Source organism: Centroberyx affinis, unplaced genomic scaffold, assembly GCF_046629955.1.
Source record: "Centroberyx affinis isolate AG114_WGS23_722 - 3 ecotype Tasmania unplaced genomic scaffold, CSIRO-AGI_Caff_v1 ptg000458l_1, whole genome shotgun sequence".
Taxonomy (NCBI): domain Eukaryota; kingdom Metazoa; phylum Chordata; class Actinopteri; order Beryciformes; family Berycidae; genus Centroberyx; species Centroberyx affinis.
Window position 1 is genome coordinate 264,637 of NW_027279118.1, and position 21,809 is coordinate 286,445.

The 21,809-nt window shown below is 45.7% G+C and overlaps 1 protein-coding gene across 1 annotated transcript; it reads right to left on the minus strand.

Moving 5' to 3' along the window:
• Positions 1 to 142: 142 nt before the first annotated feature.
• LOC139642312 (uncharacterized) lies at positions 143 to 16,509 on the minus strand. Its single transcript, XM_071517102.1, has 9 exons — positions 16,394 to 16,509; positions 8,385 to 8,479; positions 7,977 to 8,052; positions 6,567 to 6,960; positions 4,056 to 4,130; positions 2,681 to 3,840; positions 1,552 to 2,381; positions 1,003 to 1,257; positions 143 to 396 (listed from the first exon to the last, which is right to left on the minus strand). The coding sequence occupies exons 1-9, from the start codon at positions 16,486 to 16,488 to the stop codon at positions 143 to 145; spliced, it is 3,234 nt and encodes a 1,077-aa protein (XP_071373203.1). The 5' UTR covers positions 16,489 to 16,509.
• Positions 16,510 to 21,809: the final 5,300 nt, after the last annotated feature.

The window sequence follows — 21,809 nt, forward strand, 5'->3', positions numbered from 1 at the left end:
AAATTAGTGCGTTTCTTGGGCAGCAGGGTGCCATTTGAGAACCTGCTCTGATCAACTGCACAATACCAGACATCCACTAGGTTCTTCCTTCCAGTCCCCCCTCCTTCCCCCCCTCCCCCCCAATGCCGACCGCTTCCCCCTCTCAGCAGACGATGAGGGGCTGGGGATCGCTGTCACGCCGCTGGTTCTTCTTCAGCAGTTGAATGCGGTTGTGGCAGTAGAACTTGATGGCTCGCCAGTCGCGGTGGTTGCTGACCAGCAGGGGGCACTGCTGCAGGCAGCGCTCGCAGTCGGCCTTGGCGGGGACGCGGAGCTCGGCGATGTTCCGAGTCAGGTGCTCCTCCACCGCCGCGCGCTCCGCCTCCGACCAAGGACGCTTCAGGACGCCACGCTTTCCTGAAAGGGTGGGAGGAGAGGAGGGGAGAAGAATGGAGTTTTAGAAGACACCTGAGCACCACACACACAACAAAACAAAGTTACAGCTGTTTTGGAACTAGAGGTAGGAAGGAAGGATCACACTTCCATGATCCATAATGCATTCATGTTGCAGCCAATCATGAGCAGTGTTCTGCGCAAGGATCCCTTGGCCCAAATGTATTTAGGTGAAAACTGATTGTAGTATTATAGTGTATCTTTTCATTGCAACGTTGATTCATTGACAAAATGTTTTCATCGCCAAAACTTCACAGAAAGCTAATACAATTGAATTTACTAATGTGTAATCAGCACTTTAAAGTAGAATAAATCCAGCGCACGCAATATGTGCATGTATCACAACACAATTCATCTGCATCTGCAATGGAACAATGCCGCAGTAACTGATTCTCTCATTTGAAATGAAGGAAATTAAACTTCAAATAAGCCACCCCACACACACACACCAAAACTCACAATTCTGGGTGATCATAAAACCTTCCAGTCCTATTCCTGCTCTCATTCACTCACACACATTTGCCATGAACATTTGCGTACTGAACTCGGTGAAGATGCACATCAACGAACCTGATCGGGGCTGACCGGAGCCTCTCCTGCGGTTGGTGTGCGGAGGGGGAGCAGGCGCAGCGGATGACTGGGTGTTCTTGAGCTTCTTGGGTCGTCCCACACGCCCGTTGTTCTTGCCCTTCCTGACAAACAGCAGGGTGGGCGTAGGTGTCGGGGCAGGAGCGGGGGCGGGGGCGGGCGGCTCGGGCTTCTCCTTCACCTGCTCCCCTTCAGACTCTCCCTCCGAATACGAGTCTGCAGAGTTTCCTGACATCACTGGAGAGAGGGAGGGAAAGGAAAGGACAAAAGGAAAGAAGGAGGGAAGAAAGGAGGGGGAGAGAGTTAACAGAACAGTACTTAGTCTACCTGTCAGAGCAGAAACTGTTCCACTACAGCTCTCAAACACTTCCCACGCACACACAGACATACACATGATAAGCAGGAGGGAGGGGAGTAACTCTTTTCAAGGCAGGAGATGCTTGAGCACATAGGGAAAAGAAGGTGGGGGCTCGTAAATTACATTTTTAATTCATCCACTCATTCATTCATCCATCAATCCATCCATCTCACCGTCCAGCTCCAGGCAGATGTGGTGCAGGCTCATTCCTCTGAACAGCACTCCGTCTCTCTCTCCACACAGCACCACTCGACCCACTCTGCCCATCAGGCCTGGGTCCTGGCCAATTCCAGCGCAGCTCTGAGTCACATGGTATTCCCTCTCCAGGAAGTGCTCCAGCCTCTCCACGGCGCTGCCTCCCGGCTGCCCAGGCTCCTCTCCCTCTCCCAGCAGCAGCAGCTGGGTCAGGATAGCCACCTGGCGCCGCACCCGGGTCTGGGTCAGGGCACGGGGGTTGCGCGTACCGCTGGAGCGGGCCAGGCTGCGGAGGAGATCGGTGCCTCGGAGCGGCGTGGCTGGGGAGTGGTACGGCCTGGCAAACACATACGGGTTTGCAGGGTCCACTCCCACATCCTGCCGTGTCTGCAGAAGCAGCTCCAGGCAGGGCTCGCAGTGAGGGGGCAGGATGAGGGGCTGGACCCGCCCTCGTTTACCCTGCACCCCGACTCTAGCTAGGTGGGGGAGCACCAGGCGCTCGAAGGGCGACAGAGAGGCCTCCAGTGGGGTAAGAGCCGGAGGGGCGCCAGGCGGGACGGGTACGGGGCACTGGGGAGTGATGCGAGAGCGGTATTCGACGATGGACAGCTTGGAGACCTCGCACTCGCGTCGTCTGTTGTACAAGATGAGGAGCGCCAGGCTGGAGTGGCAGAGGAGGCGCCAGGCCTCGGCAGACTGCAGCTGCCGAGACAGGGACAGGAAGGCCGAGTGCTGCAGCCGACGCAGGTAAAGGACCAGGGAGGACAAGGAGGAGAGCAGGGGCAGCATGTGGAGACGCCCCGAACTGCTGCAGGGGGAGAGACAAAGTGAGGTACTTGTCATTAGTTTCAATTGCCTTGTAAGACCTGACCTTGTTGGCTGGTTTTGTTACAGTTCCCTGCAATCTAACCCTCCCAATGTCTAATATACCAGACTCAAAATTTGACAAATTTGAACAGATTTAGGTAATTTTCTGGAATAAATAAATGTCCTTCTGAAAGCCCAGGCTGCCTTTTTTATTTTTTTTATTTTTCAGCAATACAGCATGTTTCATGCATATGGTCATTTCATGCATCACTCACAAAGTAGGCAAAGATTTCAAGTTACCTCAGCAAATCCTTTTCCTTATCCTCCGTTCCACTGTCGTCTTCCACTTCCATCACTCCATTCTCCTCCTCCTCCTCTTCCTCCTCCTCTTCCTCGTCCTCCTCTTCTTCTTCTTTTGGTGGCGGCTCCATCTCTTTGGCCGGGTTATTGTTGAAGGAGTGAGGGCACACCACCTCTACCTCCTCCTCCTCTTTGGGCCTCTTCACCTCCACTACCTCCACATCTCCTTCCTCTTCGTCCTCTTCCTCCTGTCTTTCTTTCTTTCCCCTCCTCATTCCTCCCTTTCGGGGCGGGGTCACAGCCACAGGGGGTGGGCTTCTCTTTAAGACGGACACTGGCACTGCGCTCCGTCCTCTGGGAGGAGTCAGCACGGGAGGGGTGGAGTTTCTTCCGGTGGAGGTAGGGGATTGGTTAGCTGCTGTGAGAGTGGGCGGGGACATGGAGAGGTCCTGGACGCCACTCTGCGGAAGTTCTGCGCTGCGGGTCTGTGCCGCGGCTGGCGGCGACTGCGAGTGCTGCTGAGTTTGCGTGTGTGACTGAGCTGCGGCGGGGTGTGTTTGCTGTGCATGCAGGCGGGGCATCTGTGTGTAACGCTCAACGAGGGCAGAGCAGACCTCGGGCTGGTGGGCATGGTGCTTGTCCAAGTGGCGGCCCAGGGAGCGGAAGTGGCGTCCACAGTATTCACAGGTCTGCCGCTGGGAGTCTATGGCCACCCCTCCTCTGGAGATATTCGTGTTGACGTTAGCTGTAGTGTTGGGGCCAAGCGGGGCCGGGGCTTTGAACACAGGCCTGGCTGATGAGGAGGAGGAGGTGGAGGAGGATGAGGAGGGAGGAGAGGAATGCGGTGGAGGGTGGGATGAAGGAGCGGGGCGGTTCTGAGGAGGGAGGTTGGTGGGGGAGGCCGGGGGAGGCCGCCCGGGTGGGGTCCGATGGGGGGTCTTTTTCTTTGAAGGGGTGCCGCGCCGTTTCTTGCGCCGGCGGAGTGCGCGCCCACGGGGGTTGGCGCTGTCTTCGTCTCCAGGTTCGGAGTCGCTGGCGTCGGAGTGGGAGATGGGGGAAGAGGAGGGGGAGAGGGACCAGGAGGGGGTGAGGTATTCCTGCTGCTGCTGCTGCTGCTGCTGCTGCGGCTGCTGGGCTGTCAGAGAGAGGGGCTCGTCCTCCTGGAAGGGAGAGACGGAGAGGAAAAAAAAAAAAAGATAAACATATCATATGTTGTGCCAAAGATATGTTTGTAGCAATAAAAAAGGTGTTAATAAAAAAATGTGTGTAGATGTGAGAAAAGTCCGGGTAAATTAGTGTATGGGAATTAAATAAACAGCCACTTGTCACTTGGATGGAATTATATGATGTATATAACGGGTAGTGTTTTTTTTACCTTTTTGATATTGTTGTTATTCTCGGGGTCAGAGTTACACTCGTATCGCCCTGGAGACACAGTACCACGGAAACCCTGTGGGAGACAGAGCAGTTGTGTTAAAGCAGGCTGCGCTCTGCTCGTTAATATTCACTGTCACAATCAGCCTCAGCTGTCACTCAGAGAGCAGGAGGACACCCTCCACAGTTGGTCGTTAGCACGGAGGTTAATTAGGACTCAAAATCTCCCACTAACAAGCCAAAGAAAAAGAGTGAAATTAGATACTCATTCCAACACTATCTCAACTACTGAGCAATAGACTATGGGGTTAGACATTAAATTGCACCGCTGAGGAAAGCACAAATATATCAATCAGTCAATCAACCAACCAACCAATCAGGCAATGATACAAAACTGCATCTCAGAAAACAGACCTAAAGTTAAGATATGAAGATGTGACTTTGAAAGCATTGGTGAGACCATGGTCCAATTGAAAACACCTATGCTAATTTCTCAATTTAATTTTCTTTAATGGATTCTGGTATCATTATTTTGTTGAGTAAATTGATCCAATCTGATGAGATCCATTAACAGAACAGATGTCATGTAATAACCATGGTTACTGTTGCTAAAGGACTACAGGTAGAGAGAGAGGACTGGAGCTCAGCCATCACCATGGTAACCCCATGCCTAGCTTAGCTTTGTGTGTGTGGTGTGCAATATGAATGTGTGTGTGTGTGTGTGTGTGTGTGTGTGTGTGTGTAAGTGTGTGTGTGTGCATGTGTGTGCGCTTGTGTGCGTGCGTGTGCATATGTGTGAGGCTGGTGAACAGTGTGTGAATACACATATGGTAGCCTATCTATAGTAATCAGTGATCTGTGAACTGTGTGTGTGTGTGTGTGTGTGTGTGTGTGTGTGTGTGTGTGTGTGTGTGTGTGTGTGTGTGTGTGTGTATTTCTATACTTATGAGGACCAAATATCCTAACAAGGACAGAAATATCAGGAAGAGATTAGTTCAGGATTAGAACATGGGTTTAGGGTTACGGTTAGAACTAGGATTAGGTTTAAATTAGGGTAATGGTTAAGATTAAAGGAAAAAAACACCCTCAGATACTCACACACTGTTACATATAATCAATTTGCAATGCTCAATGCATTCTAGGAGTTACTTTGTGATTAAGTGTTGTAATTTACCTTTTTGTTGTACCCACTTTCCCTCAAACCGTTTTGTGCACTTCTACTTCAGTTTGTTATTTCCTGCATTTCCACAAGCCCCAGAGAATGTGCTTGAACTTGTTGCATTAAAGCCCAGACCCTTTTTTACTTGCATGCAAATTAAGCCAATATCAGACCTGCCCGAGGGGAGCCTAAAAAACATATTTGCGAAAAAAAATAATAAATGAAAATCTGACACTTCTTTCAAGAGTTACAAAAATGTATCAAAAATGTTACATTGGGTTTTAAGGGTTGCAAACCACGCGATGCAATTACTATGGCTTCATGGCTCTTTACTGTAAAACAAAAGACATAGCAATGTTCCATTTGTCACATATTATACTTAATACTTTTTTAACACAATAACAACTAAATGTGGCTGCCACCCACCCGTTCCTGCTCTCCTATTCCCACTCTGTCACACTGACATGGCGACAGCTTCAGTCGTCGCCCCTTGACTTCCATGCACACAGTGGCAATCCTTAGTAAACATATACTAACAAGTACAACTTTCATAACCTTAAAAGTTGTAAAATCATTTTTTATGTGTTCCTTACACAGTATTAATGAACATTTCTAATCAACTTTTAAGTCACAGGTACTTAATGTATCATTTGTGATACAAGGCATTTCTGAAGACACCAGGATTTCCTTCTTGCATTCTTGGACATCTAATAAGCCTTGTGCATATACTGGAATTCAAACACATTTTCTATAGTGCACAGGGAACAGATTTTGTGTGTTTACATCCAGGATGACGATAATTGATGAGTTAGTCATTTTGAGAAAGCAATCCAAAGATGTGATTACACAAATCCACCAACACTATATACAAAGTATGTTCATCAGAATTTACCAGCCGTTAAAAGATGTTGTTGCAAAAATGATACTGTGGGCTTTGAGAACATGTAGGTGGAGAGAGCAACAGTGATAGCATTGCTGAGTGAGAGGTTTTCCAGTCGAGTAAAAGTGAGAGTCTCGCCCCTTACTCAAAACACAACATGTCTTATGGCTGTGTTGCATTCTGGTCTATTAAAGCTACTGTCTGTGGAGAAATTAACATCTCTGTCTCTTACGCGATAGATTTCTCCCTGTTTGATCGTTGAACATCGGTGCAAATTGGTGAATCTAGAAAAAAAGCCTTTACCCAGAATGCAAGGTCCATCGGCAATAGCTGTTTTACGAGTGTTAAGTGTTTTAGGGTGGATTTTTCCTTTAAGGTTAGAGTTATGGGTTAGGGAATGAATGTAGTCAACGAAGGTCCTAACGAGTATAGTAAAACAAACACACATGTGCATGCTCTTTCAAGCCACTGACCAGGTTCTCGCCCCACTCTGTCAGGCTGTAGTCCACGGTGATCTCCTCCCCCTTGGTGATGTCCCGGATGGCGATGACCACCAGCCGCACCTGGCTGCCGCAGTGCACCTCTCGGATGCGGCAGTTAGGGGAGGGAGGGAAGGAGCCGGCTGTCGGGGCTGGAGCAGAGGCCGCTGGGGCAGCTGGGGCGGTGGGGGCGGGGGTCAGAGCTGGGGCCTGAGCTGAAGTAGCCGGGGCGGGGGCGGGTGCCGGGGCAGGGGCCGGGGTTTGGGCAGGAGCTGGAGCCGGAACCGGAGCCGGAGCCGGAGCTGGAGCTGCGGCAGGAGCTGGTGTAGAGGCTGAGCTGGTCTTGGCTCCACTGGAACCTCCGTCGTCAGCCTGCTCCGATGGACCACTGGGAGGTGGAGGGGGAGGGAGGGAGGAGGGGGAGAGGGAGGAGGGGGAGGGAGGGGTAGAGGTCGAAGTACAATTTAGTGCCCATTTCTGTTCTGTTCCCATTCTGCTCTAATACTCTTCCTTGGCTGAACCGGAAAAATATGCTCTGTTTCTGTACTTTTCTATCCTCTTCTATTTTATCCTTTTTCATTGTGAGTACATATGTACATATGAATGTTTCCTGTAGAATTGTTTTGAACTTGTGGGAGTCATTTTGGTTCTGAGACACAGCTTTGCTCCTGGGTCCATTCTAGGATTAGTGTAGGTGCTGCGATTTAAGAATGGCTTTTATAGGAATATTTTTATCACAGTGTATGAACAGGTGTGCTGGAATTACAATTGTAATTTTGTTTTTTTCAGGGCGGGCTGCACAATAAGGCCACAAGATGAATTTTCAAAGCATTTATAGTCTTCTAACTGTGAGGTCAATTTCCTAGCTGTAGGGGGTCACTGCTGCTGAATGAGTGTAAATGAAACACAGAGAATTCACACATGTAAGCCCATTCCATTGCTTTAGGGCAGTGGTTCTCAATCCTGGTCCCAGAGCACTGCTGGTTTTCTACTACCAGCTCGTTAGCCACATTCATCTGACATCCCAGGTGTAAATCAGTCCCTGATTAGATGGCTAAAATGAAAACCAGCACAGCTGTGGGTCCCGAGGACCAGGATTGAGAGCCACTGCTTTAGGGTGACAGCTGCTCTTGAGTGCTGACTTGAGATCAGCTTCCATTCATTCTTTCCTTCCTAAATCTTAACCAAAGCTGGGAAATGGCCCTGGACAGTCCATAAAGGCCTGCTTGCATACACACTGACATCAACAGTCTACAGAAAATGTTAAACATAATATGCAAACATCAGGATGCACATAAAAAATTGTATTCTACATACTCCGATGAATACAAAATAAATACAACTGCACACAATTACACACACACACACACACACACACACACACACACACACACATACACTCACCAGTTATGAGGAGCAGTGTTGTAGAAAGGCCCATCCAGTGTGGGCCGTTTATTCTCTGCTGCTTCCTTCCGATCACCTGAGAGCACAGCAACAGTCAGTATAAAAGGATTACATACAAGTATGCGCACACACACACACACACACACACACACACACACGGTCATCACCCCTCCTCCCTGAGCACATACACAGGTGCACATCACAGTACATACTTACACAGGCACACGCGCAAACACGCACATACACACACACGCACAAAAGTAGGTCACACTCACTCGCACACACCCCACCCCCATACAAATCACACAGGCAGAAGCACACGCACACACACAGGCACACAAACACACACACTTTTGACGGCAGACACCAACATCACGGAACGCAGATATAACACACACAAACACACACCTGGGCTGAAGCTGTGTTCAGGCACGCTCTCCTCCTCAGTGTGGGTGACAAAGACTTTCACTGGCGTCCCTTTCCTTTTCCTTCCACAACCGCGCCTGGGGAGAAAACACACACACACACACACACACACACAATTATCATTTAATCAATCAGCCTCCTGGCCAAACTTCACATCAATCAGGTCAGAGGATGATCAATAAGCTGATGGCTGCCTAATGGATCAATACAACCTCAGTCTACCCCCCCCCCCCCAGCAACAAACACACATATGCAGAAAGCACATTTACACATGTGCATAGGTCGCACACACACAACACCAAAAACCACAACGACACACAACTACACACTTATTTGCATTGTTCTTTACAGTGTTTACTGTGCATGAGTGGAACAAGAAAAGAAATCTTGCAAGTGGTTTTAGATTTCATATGATATGCATTTTGGCCTGCAGTAAATTCGCTCAGCCAAGGCCCTGTCAAAACTCCCACTAAAAACAGATTTTTATACATTGTGATTTTCCGATTGTCATATTTCCTCACCACACACCAGGGTGAGATATTAATAGAGGCTCGGGGCAAAATGCCCTTGAAAGCTCATAAAATGCCTGTGAAATGAAAAGTTAAGGGTAAGAAATGCCCCCAATAATTAGGAGTACCCTTTCTCGCATTTCACCCCGCTCACACTTTTTTCATCGAATTGTCAAATATTCACACATGAATGCGAATACTGTTCCCCGTGGGCCACCGTAGGTGATTTGTGGGAACCTATGAACAGGAGAATCTTTCTAGTGCGTTCTGGGCTAGAAAAACTGAGCGGATTTTTTTTAAAATCAGAAAACGACTGAGTACGCAGCCTGAAGCAGTAGACAGTGTTGTCACCACGCAGCCAGGAGTAGAAGAAAATGCCGAGCTCACACAAAGCACTGCGTCAACAAAAACAAAACAACCAACATTGTAAAAAAACTCAACAATCAAGGGATGGAAGACGGACCGGTTGGAGGCAGAGAGTAGTTAGGCTGTAAGGCTTGCCACAAGTTTCCAGCAGTTGGAAAGAAGTGTGGGATGTGTGGTATATTATGATTTAAAATAAAGCAAATTTTAGTGGTAAAATTGAGTGTTTATTTGCCAATATGCAATGCATGTATTATTTCAGAATTCAATAAAATTGCCCCTGAAAAAAACAAAAACACCTCTACAAATCAGATCAAGGGGGGGCAAAAAATGCCCTGTGAAAAAAAAAAAAAGAAGTGAATATCTTGCCCTGCCACACACTATCACTGTGTGGCAAAACATCTGTACAATTGTCCTTCGGTTTCAACAAATTCACGTCATCAGCTTTGGGCTAGGGCTGGGCGATATGGACAAAATCAAGTATCACGATATTTTTGACCAAATACCTCGATATTGATATTGCGACAATATTGTAAGGATGACTATTGGTGCTTTCACAAAATATTTACACAGTGAGATTTTTGATAAATAATCATCAGTAATGTGGATATAATGACTAAGTGGGTAAAGGCAAATAATAGAACAGCTAGAACAGTCTGGTAAGTTCAGAAAATGACATCATTTTACTGTAATGCAGCCTTTAATACCAGGAAAAGACAATGCCATATCACGATATTACGATATCCAAAATCTAAGACGATAGCTTGTCTCATATCACGATATCGATATAATATCGATATATTGCCCAGCCCTACTTTGGGCCACAAGAAAACCCCAATTCAGAGTCAGCTGGAGAAACACAGCGTTACCTCTGAACTTATCTGAGTGTTTTTGAGGTAAACCAACATGGTGAATCCAGCTGACTGATTCTGATCAGATAATTATGTCAAAAACAATGTTTCAGTACTGCTGGTTTACCAAGCACTGATCTGCAGTCTGATTCTAAGATCTTGCTCCACTGGCTCTGGTTAACAGTTCAGTACACTGACCCTGAATCAGCGCTAAGGAGTGTGCCATTACCCCAGAGAGAGCAGAAGAAGACGCCACCTGTGAGAGCAGAGAATGGCCAAGCAACTGATCTGAGATTATCTTCTTTAGCCTAAATCCACGCCGCAACCGCTGCGCTCTGAAGAGCCAAACTGATCCTGCCTCTGCTGATTTTGGGCCAGTTCTGTTACCGCAGATCTCAATATTGTTTTCCGTCAGTCTATTTTTTACTCGCATGACATTGGAGGCTCTTAAAACTAGGCCATAGGAAGATCGTGCTTTGGATTTTGAAGTGTTCATTACTGTGTGTTTGTGTGTGTGAGCACGCGCGTGTGTATGTGTGTGTAAGAGAGAGGAAAAGAAAAAAAAAGCGGAGAGAAAGAAAGAAGTGGAGAAAAAGGGAAAGGAGAGAAAAAAGAGAAGCGGGGGAAAAAAGACAGAGGGAGAAAAATAGGAAAAGGGAGCAAAAGCGAAAAAAGACAGAGAGAGAACAGAGAGAGGGAGAGATACTCATTCAGCAGAGATATCAACCAGACCCACTGTCTTTGTATTGATCCACTCCACTCCCATCTGGACTCGTGATACTGTGTGTGTATGAGTGTGTGTGTGTGTGTGTTTAAGAGAGTGCGCAAGAGAGAGTGTGTGCATGTGCGCGCATTTGCTCTCATGTATGTGGAGAATTTTTTTTCCTCTTGAGAAGCTTTGTTTTTTTTTTCCCTGCAACAATAGACCACGCTATTGGAAATTAAATCTTAGAATGAAATAACTGCCAAGAAATCATTACAAAGATTAGGCCATTTCAAATAATCGATTAACTGTGAGAAGAGAAAAAAATCTACTTAGAAAATAGCGCAATACTTTTGCCCATAACACTAACACGCTGTAGCGAAGATATTTTTATTCAAGGATATTAAGGAAGAGACCAAACAATGTGCTTGATAATCTTAAAGATCTTGAATTTGATCTAGTAATTCATGCTGAATAACAGTGATTTTGACATATTATTGCTATAGGGAATGTCATGTCAACTTCCTAACATAGTCACTTAAAAAAGAGCTTATCAAAACTACTGCATTGGATTGCAGTACGATTACATTGTGGCCCAAACCTAATTATAATATTCATAGGAGGCTCTGTAGCGACTCCCATCCCTCAACAAGATACATATCACCATACATTGGTTATGACAGAACAGTGCTGTACGACTCTGTGATTGCCGTTTCTGAAGAATATATTGTGTGTTTGCATAGCAAGACGAGTTTCAAGTTTCACTGTTTTCAATCATATGGACATTTCACTGGTTAAATGACCAGTATGAATAAATGAGCTCAGATTAGCAAGGCTCTACTGTGTATAGAGGTCTGCAGAAAAAAATCACCACAAAATTAGACTCTCGTGCAAAAATGTTCTCATGCACCAGTTGTTCATGCTTACTCTACACAGACAGTCTTAGCTAGAAGGCTTGGGCTACACTTTATCCCAACAGGTCACCGGCTTTTCCCAGAAAAACACCATTTCTCCTCAGAGTTTATATTTTGCTGGATTATTTTGGGTCTTCTTTGTGAGTGTGTGTGTGTGTGTGTGTGTGTGTGTGTGTGTGTGTATGTCTGTGTGTGTGTGAGTGTGTGTGTGTGTGTGTGTGTGTGTGTGTGTGTGTGTGTGTGTGCAGTTCTGGTTCAATGAGTTTCTGAGAACTTTCTTGCCAACCAAATCTGTCTTACCTCCACTCCTCCAGTACACTGACCCCTCAATCTCTCACTTCATTCCTGTCTCAATCTGTCTCACCCTCTCTCTATCGATTCTCTCCATTCCTCCCTCTCCCTGCGCATTTCTCTCTCTCCTTCACTCTAACACACTCACACACACACACACACACACACACACACAGCCCCCTCCCGCCAACCCACATGCATGCACAAATACACAAACAAGTCCTCACTCAAGACCCACATATGCGTGAGCACACACACACACACACACACACACACACACAGACACACACAGACACACACACAGTTCTGAGTCCACATGTGCACACACACCCCTCCCCCTCTCTGGCCCACATGCATGCACAAACACACACACACACACACACACACACACAGACAGAGGCACGCAAACAGGCACTCACTCGCACACACACCCCTCCCTCTCAGGCTTACAGGCACGCAAACATATACACACACACATACACACACACACACTCACACAGTACACACAAATATCCTCTCTCTAGCCAAGCTCACATGCACGCACACACACACCCCTCCCCCTCTCTCTAAAGCTCACATGCGCACACACACACAGGCAAGCTCACTCAAGCGCACACACACTCTCTCTCCAGTGCTCAGTTTCTCTCTCTCTCTCTTTCTCTCTCTCTCTTTCTCTCTCTCTCAAATAACCAAACCCACAGTCTCATGTTCCATCTCTGACACACACACTCTTTTTCCCTCTCTCACACACGTGCACACACACACACACACACACACACACACACACAGGCAGGCACGCACGCATACAATCTGCACATTACAGACTCTCAGACTCATGCATATCTGCTACAATATATTCCCTCTTCCTCTCTCTTGCGTGCGCACACACACACACACATATGTTCTTTCAAACACATTATTCTTTCTCAGCCACATACAAACAAACATGTGCACTTGCGCATACACACACACACACACCCACACAAGGATGCACACAAACACACACAACCTCTGTCACGCAACTGTTTCTAGTGCTCACTCCACATACGTTTGGATTATATACAAACACAACCATACACACACACACACACACACACACACTCCAGTCACACATGAGGCACACATGCACAAACTCACGCAATAAGCCTCACACACACTCCTTCCTTCATGCAGAACATTCTCTTTCTCCAACACACACACAAGCACACACACACACACACAATCCTCAATAATAAAACAGATACAAACACACACCATTCCACCCTCCCCCCTTCTCACATATACCATACCACCCACACACAAACAGTGTGTGCGCACGCACATACACAAACACACTTTCTTTCTCTTGCGCTTGCACACTCTCTCTCTCTCTCACACACACACACACACACACACACACACAGACACACACACTGTCCTTTCCTCTTTCATAAACAAAGTAGATGCATAAACACTCTCTCCTTTCCTCTGTATGACACACACAAACACACTGCCCTTGTCTAGGAGACACACACACACACACACACACACACAGAAACACACACACACACACACAAACCTTGTGTCTGTCTCCCCCTTGACACACACCCCTCCCTTTCTTACTGACTGCAGAACAAACACACACACACACACACAGACAGAGACAGACAGACATACACACACCTCTCCCTCCAGAACAAATACACATCCACGAACACACAGACACACACAAAGACATGCACACACAGACACACACAAAGACACACACACACAGCATATGCACTAGCTACCAAGCCTTCTTTTTCAGTTTCCAAGACACACACACTCACCCTCCCCTTCTGTTTCAAAAGCTTGCATACACGCAAGTGAATGCACACACACGCACACTCACACTCTCTCCCCCCTCACACACACACACAAATCCTCACCCTCTGTCACACACCCTCCCTTCTCTTTTCCTCTCTCCCTCTCTCTCTCTTAAACACGTACACACACACACACTCATTCTCTCTCTCTCTCTCTCTGTAACACACACCCTCCCTCTGCTCTTGCTCTCTCTTTTAAACACATACACACTCCCTCTCACTGTTACACACACACGCACACACACACACACACGCACACACACACCCTCCCCTTCTCTCTTCGTCACAAACACACTCTATCCCTCCATTTCTTAAAGACAGACATACACTCTTTCCTTCACCACTTTCTGCATCGTTTCTATGGTACCATCTCTCACACACTCAAAAAATTATTTCCCTTACTAGATGCCTTTTCTCTACTTTTAAGACAACACACACACACACACACACACACAACTACACCACCACAGAAGAGACACACACACACACACACACACTGTCTCTCTCTCTCTCTCTCTTTAACAGAGAGACAGATACACACATTTGATTATTATCCCTTCTACAAACACACAGAAACCCACACACCACTTGGTTACACATAAACACAGCCCTCCATGCTAGTGCGTGCGCACACACTCACACAGACACATATACACACACACACACGGACACACACCTCCCCTCCTTCTCTCTCTCTCTCTCTCTCACACACACACACAAACAAACACTCACATTCCCTCCCCCACTCTCCTAACACACACGTATGCACAAACACACTCTCCCCTCCCCTTCCCTGTGCCTCTAACACACTTCCCCTCTATCTCTGTCTCACACACACACACGCACACACACACCACGCAAACATACATGCACAGACACAGAGATACACACACAAGTACACACATACACTTTTTATATGCTCCTTCTCACGTACACACACACACATGTCCTTCACAGTCTCTCACAATCTTCCCCCTCTCTCTCTCTCTCTCTACTGTCACACACTAAACACACCTTTATTCCCCATTCTTTTTCCACTCACACACTAATAGTCTCTGTCTCTATTTCTCTTTCACTCTCTTCTCTCACTCTCTCACGCACACTCACACACACACACACAATAACAAGCATGCACGCGTGCAAATACACACACTCTGAAAAACACATTTAAAAAACACATTTTTTCCCTTCTCTCAAACACACACCCTGCATTCACAACACACACACACTTACTCATTCTCACAACCACACACACACACTCTAACTCTGTCTGTCTCTCACACACAACCACACACACTCACTCACTCACTCAATACCACACACACACACACACACACACACACACTCCTGTTCTCTTTGTCACACACTCCTTACACAGTGTGCTCCCCCTCCCTCTCTCACACACTCATTTTCTCTTTCTCTCTCTCTCTCTCTCTCTCTCACACACACACACACACACACACTCAGTGTCTGTCTCTGTCACGCACACACTCTATCCCCCTCCCTTCCCTCTCACACACACACACCATCCCTCCCTCCCCCCCACACACACACACTCCCTCCTCCTTCCTCTGCTCTAGCGCACACACATACACAGACACACACACCACTCCCCTCCCCCCGCACACACACCACTCCCCCTCCCTCCCTGTCTCTCTCTCTCTCTCTCACACACACACACACACACACACACACACACACACACACACACACACACACACAGAGCTGCTCCTTTCTCTCTCACGCTCTCTCCCCCTCCCTGTGTGTGCCTTTCTCTCCCACTCTCACACAACCACACACACATGCGCACACACATACACTCACATTCGCGCGCACACACGCACGCTCACTACACACAGGCGCGAGCGTGCGCGCACTCATCGGCACAGACACAGGAGAGCTTTGACAGTATATCAATCCTAACATTTCTAGATCTGTGAAAATTAACAGTTACATTGTGGCTTATGTTCTTGAAAACTTTTTTTTATATACAGTAAAAGACAAAACAAACTGCTAATGCTCTCAAGTCAAATAGTTTTTCTGTTTCAGCCAAATGTTACCTGACAAAAGTAACATAAATACAATGCACATGGCATGTTCTGTGTTTTATTAGTATTACCGTGTCACTCAAAAATACACATTCATTAGCTGAATTCAAAGATAGTCAGACACACACGTGCGCGCGCACATACACAGACCCAAATGCGCGCACGCGCGCACACACCTCTTTCGAGCTGCTTTGTGAGGCGATTTAACGTTTAAAAAAACAGGTTCACATAAGAAAAACATGCGGGTATCTCACATAATTTCATTCCGTTCGACTTTTACTCACTGACAAACTTGATATGTAACGTCTGTCAACAACTTTAGCTAGTTCTATCAAAAAACATCCTCACACATATATGCGCGCACACACATATACACACACCCTCTCGTTCTGTCATTGGTGAGGGGAAAGACTATTATCAAACATTTTTCCCACTATGTTATATGTCATGATTAATTGACTCCCTCACCCCCGCGGCGGCGGTGCCGGTTTGATGCCCTCTCCGTCGCTGTCCAGGCTCGGTGGCTCCCGGTAGTCGAAGAGCGAGCGTACGGTCTCCGCCATGTTCACGCTAGCGATCGCTGATCTTCCCCCGCCGCACCGTTCAGCCTCTCGCTCTTCTCTCCAGCCGCTCAACTGGCTCACACCAAGGTTATTCCGGCCGCTTCCACTGCGGCGGAGCGGAGGGGTGCGCGGTGTGCGGGAGATACCAAACTACTCCGTAACGGACGTGTCTGCCCGGTCAGTCACAACATGACGACGGTGTCATTTTAAAACAACTCTGTTTAGATGGGCTCCGCGTGTCACTTTGGGCGAAAACACCACGGCGCGGCTCGGTTTCATAAATGGGATAATACCCTGCTCCCCTACGGGAGAAATGGACGCGCTCAGAGACCAGATGAAAAAAAGTTGACCGTTTCTGAGAAGAGTGATTAGCTTGCTAACTGAAAGAAGAAATCATGAAAATAAAACCTTGATTAGGAGAGAAATTGAGGTGAAGTGATCTTTTAAACAGAAAGACTTTGAGTTTACATGTGAAGCCTTTTCAAGTGAAACATTTCAATAGCCAGTACTGGCTTGGCAATTAGGGCCCCGAGTAAGCTTATGCTTATAGTGTTTAGTACTGTAGCCAGAATGTATGTCAGAATGTGTCCATTTGTACGCACGCACGCACACACACACACACACACACACACGCACACGCACGGACGCGCGCGCGCACACACACACACACACACACACACACACACATACACACACACACACACAGTGTTACCTCGTTATTTTATCAACAGGTAACACACAAACCTCTGTCAACAAATTGGGTGATTTGTGCCAGTGGAAGACTGCCTGGTCAGTGTTGTGCTATTCCAGTGTCCTCTTACCCTGTAAATACCATTCTGAAAGTGCCAGCTTTCCACATACAAGTTGTGCTAAATTTACTGACCAGCCACTATTGGCAAATTGGGACAATCAACTCTAACACAAATCACCCATTTTGCGCAAACCGTCAAGTTGACAAATTTTTCCAGAATCAAGAATATCATCAATATAAACTGATATACAGTGACATTAGCTCCAAACAATTCATAGATGATATGATAATCGTGTAACAGATGATGGCATGAGTGTAACCTGTGCTTGTCTTGCATGTAAAAAATCCATTAGGGATAAATCCCTGCCATTTTAGGGACGATTGTTGGTTTGCAACTATAATTATGGATATATTTGAGATTTTTTATTTAGGATTGTTAACTATTAAGACAAATTCTCATTTTCTGAAAAGTATCACCTGTTTTCTAATAATTTTGATGAAGTGGTTGTCTTAAGGATGTCTTACTACGACAATAACACATTATCCTGATCTGCCAATATTTCTACTGTGAAAATGGAACTGTGAGAAATACAAAGATTGATATGCAGACATTTTTTTAGTTGATGCATCACAATACAAGTCACACTACAACTCACTACAAAATACATGACAAGAAAACTGTATAACAATAAAAAAAAAACCATCATTGTTATGTTTCACAAAAGAACATCGTCCAATTTTATTATACACTGAAAAACATTAGGTAGGAAAACTAACCCACACATGTTCACACATTGAGGAAGAGAGCACAAATACATTTCTCAGTGGCAGTAAAGCTTAATAAAGCTCGGAAATGTCTTGCATTTCTACCATTTTCCAATATTTAGTATGTTTTCAAGTTGGCCTATTTTCTGTGTCACAACCCGCACCTGTCGCCTGCAAGTCATTCCCAAATTGAATAACTACTGTATGTATAAACACAACACTGATAGCTCTGTATCTCAAGATACAGTAATTGTGAACTTGCAGTGATTTGGTTGAAACTAGTGACTAGTCTCAACAGCAGGTGCAGAGTCGTAGATATAAAGAGTTGCCTACTGCAGTCTTCAGTGGCAGCCACAAGCTGTAGTGGCCAAACTCTTTCAATCAAGTCTCGGGAAGAGAGAGAAAGGATATGACCGGAAAGAAGAAGACAGACAGCGTATGAGGAGACTCCACCATGAAGCCAATGTTATAATTCATATTTTCTGTCTCTTCCTACTGAAGCTGTCATAACTTTCACTGTATTCTGACAATAAATACATTTTTGTCTTGTGCTGTGTCACATTTTGTCATTTCTGAGAAACAAATGTATCACCAGCAATAATTTTTTTAGTTTTAAACTGCTAATAATTGTTTTAAACTGCTAATGTGGTATATTTGCAGTGCAGAAAGGTGAACCACAATTAATTATATTTTCAAGATTGGCTGCACAAAGGAGAGAAAAATTGAGAGGAGTTACAGGGTGCTAATGTTAGCCTGTGTTAGTGTTTTGTCTTTTTGACTTCACAATTACGCAACATAATTCCTTGCCTATTAGCACTTTGTTACCCTGAATCAAATCAACTTAGGCAATGACAGAAGAAGTGTTTACAGTCTCACTCAGAACATAGTGATTCGGAGGTGATGGAAAGTGAACTTCTTAAAGCTGCACTGTGCAGAATCTTTATGACAAAATCCACCATCTTATCAGGCTAAATAATGAAGTGGGGCTGCAACTGAGAAACCCGTCCCATCCCCCCTAACTGAGACTCTGTCAATTCACCCTCTTTGCCCAAATTAAATTGTGGTGTCTGGTAGAGACGGTTGTGGGAAGCTTTTCCCATGGACAGGAAGCGCTGAATCCAAAGAGCCAAATACAAAACTGTCTCATAAACAGCAGCCAGCGAGTGCTCAGTCCAGAGAGAGCTGGACTCACCAGGGTCAGATCTTTAGCTTCTCTGGTCCCTTTGGGCTCCTTTGGTATAAAGCCATCACACACCATCCAGGTTGATCGCAGGTCACATATCATGATTTATGGGTATTAAAGTCAAAATTCAAATAATTACCTCTTGCTGCCATTTGAGGCTGCCAATGTGCAAAAATTGCATAGTGCCGCTTTAAAGGATAACACCGGTGTACTTTTAGTTTTTTCCTATCGCCATTATTGCCCATGAAAAGTCTAAACACCAACGTATTTGCTACAGTCAGACGCTGCTACTGTGTGTTCTACTGCAGGTTTGCATTACAACCCAGAAGCCATAGGCTCCCTGTGTTTTAAAAAATACATTAAAAACAGCTCAGAGACAAACTGCTGCATTGTCTGACATAATCCATCATTTTAAATAACACGTCTATTGTATTTTTTCCTAACATGACTTTATATCACCACAATCATTGCTTGCAGTTGCAATCTTGTCAGAAATAGTTCCATTCTGACAGAATTTAAAGTGAAGAGATCATTGCACTTCTCCAGCTAGACTCTGCCGTGCATTTTGCTTTCATTTTGCCTCTTCACTGCCACCAGAAGTAACAGTGCGCAGTAATGGAAAAAGTGAAAATAGTCTGCCTTAAATGCAGTAATTAGCTGTGCAACAAAGGAATGTTAGGAAAAACTGCAATACACATGCTGTTCAACATGACGTGTTACGTTCATCAAGGCAGCAGTTTGTGTCTGAGCTGTTTTAATGTATTTTTGAAAACAGCGGAGGTCGATCAAACCTGCAGTAGAACAGACAGTAGAAGCTTCTGACTGTGGCAAATGCACCAGTGGGTTTAAACTTTTCATGGGCAATAATTAAAAATATACTGTTGTTATCCTCATTACTGCCAATACTGACAACCCCTTCCCTTCCCCTCTTTTCCAGGTTGGGACTCCATTTCTATCTATTGCAGTTTTCAGTGGCAGCCACACTCAGGCTCATGTGCTGTTGCTTAGTAACTAGTGACCAAACTCTTTGAATCAGCATTCTGGAAGGCCAACTAATATGAGATGCAGGGCAACCGTGTCTTGTTAGCTAGCTAGCTTATAACTGTTTGTTGTGCACACAAGGATGCGCAGGTTGTGAATTAACTCGGACTTACTCAACTTTTTATTATAACTCGTCCTGTGTCATAATAATAATAATAATTGGAACAACAACAACAACAACAGCAACAACAGCAACAACAATAATAACAATAATAATAATAATATTTTATTGATCCCGGTAAACAAATGGTGTTTTGGCTCGCTCCCCTCAGTGAGGTCAGAGGTCATGGTCAGCTGTGGATCAGTGATTCAGTGTGTTCACTTGGCCTGGGCTGGATGTTTGCAGAGACGGGGGCTTGAGCCCGTGTCGTCCGGCTGAAGGACGGTCTCCATAGGGCCCACTTGGCTTTATGCCATGATGATGATGATGCCACCTAAAGGTGTATTTTGCCCCTGTGTGTATGCATTTTCTAACACTATGTTTCCACCAAGAAAAATAGCAATTTCTGTAAATTGACCACAGTTTTACACTAATTACCATTCACAAAATAATAGTTACAGCCTACACAAATGTTTGCATCAAAGGCTTATTGAAAGAAATTAGTAAACAAAATGTATAATGACAGACTTTATTCATACTTTACTCATTTAAAGATAATGATGAAGATCCTTGACTGCGTCAATTGGCCATTTTTGGAACATGGAGCCATGGAGGGACAGCTATGGATGGATAGCTGTGGAAAATCTCCAGTATAAAAGTCCAGCTGCTGATGTACACAGGTGGATTCAACACTCAACAAGCAGAAAAATGAGTTAATGAGTTAAGACAGAACTAGAAGATTTAAATATGTGAAATAAAATGTATGGAGATGTGGGAGCTGCTGAATGAATATGGTTTAATTGTAATTCTGCTCTGTTTGCGTGTGCACACTATCATGAACACTTCATCACCCGCACCAATACCCCCAATATGCGTGTGTGTATTCACGTACACACACACACACACACAGACACACACACTGAACCCACACATATGCACCCACATTCACACACAGCTACACAATCCCTACTAAAGACAAACACTCACATGCACGTGCATGCAATGCACACGCACACCAACACACAATTATACAATCCTCACAAACTACACACAGATACACAACACACACACACACCCAATCACACAGTCCCCACAAAGGACACACACACACACACACACACACACACACACATACACACACTGACACACACACACACACACACAGACACACACACACCGCATTCATTTCCCTTTCATTCAGTACAGGCACATATTGTTGTGCTGCTGTAACACACACACACACACACACACACACACACACACACACACACACACACACAGACACACACACACACACACCATTTGCAGAGCTTGCTCCTAGCTCTCTTGCACACACACCCCTCCCCCTCTATCTCTGTCAGACACACACACACACACATCACACACAGTCACACACACACACACACACAAACACACACAAGTACACACACATTCCCTCCTACGCAGGCGCGCTCACACACAGACAAACACACACACACACA

Bases quoted from the DNA above. Each gene is read 5' to 3' on its own strand.
- LOC139642312 (XM_071517102.1), bottom strand. From the start codon at position 16,488: ATGGCGGAGACCGTACGCTCGCTCTTCGACTACCGGGAGCCACCGAGC. The intron at 1,258-1,551 runs GTGAGATGGATG...CCCTCTCTCCAG, and splicing joins CATCTGCCTGGAGCTGGACG to TGATGTCAGGAAACTCTGCA. The intron at 397-1,002 runs GTTCGTTGATGT...CCACCCTTTCAG, and splicing joins CTCCGGTCAGCCCCGATCAG to GAAAGCGTGGCGTCCTGAAG.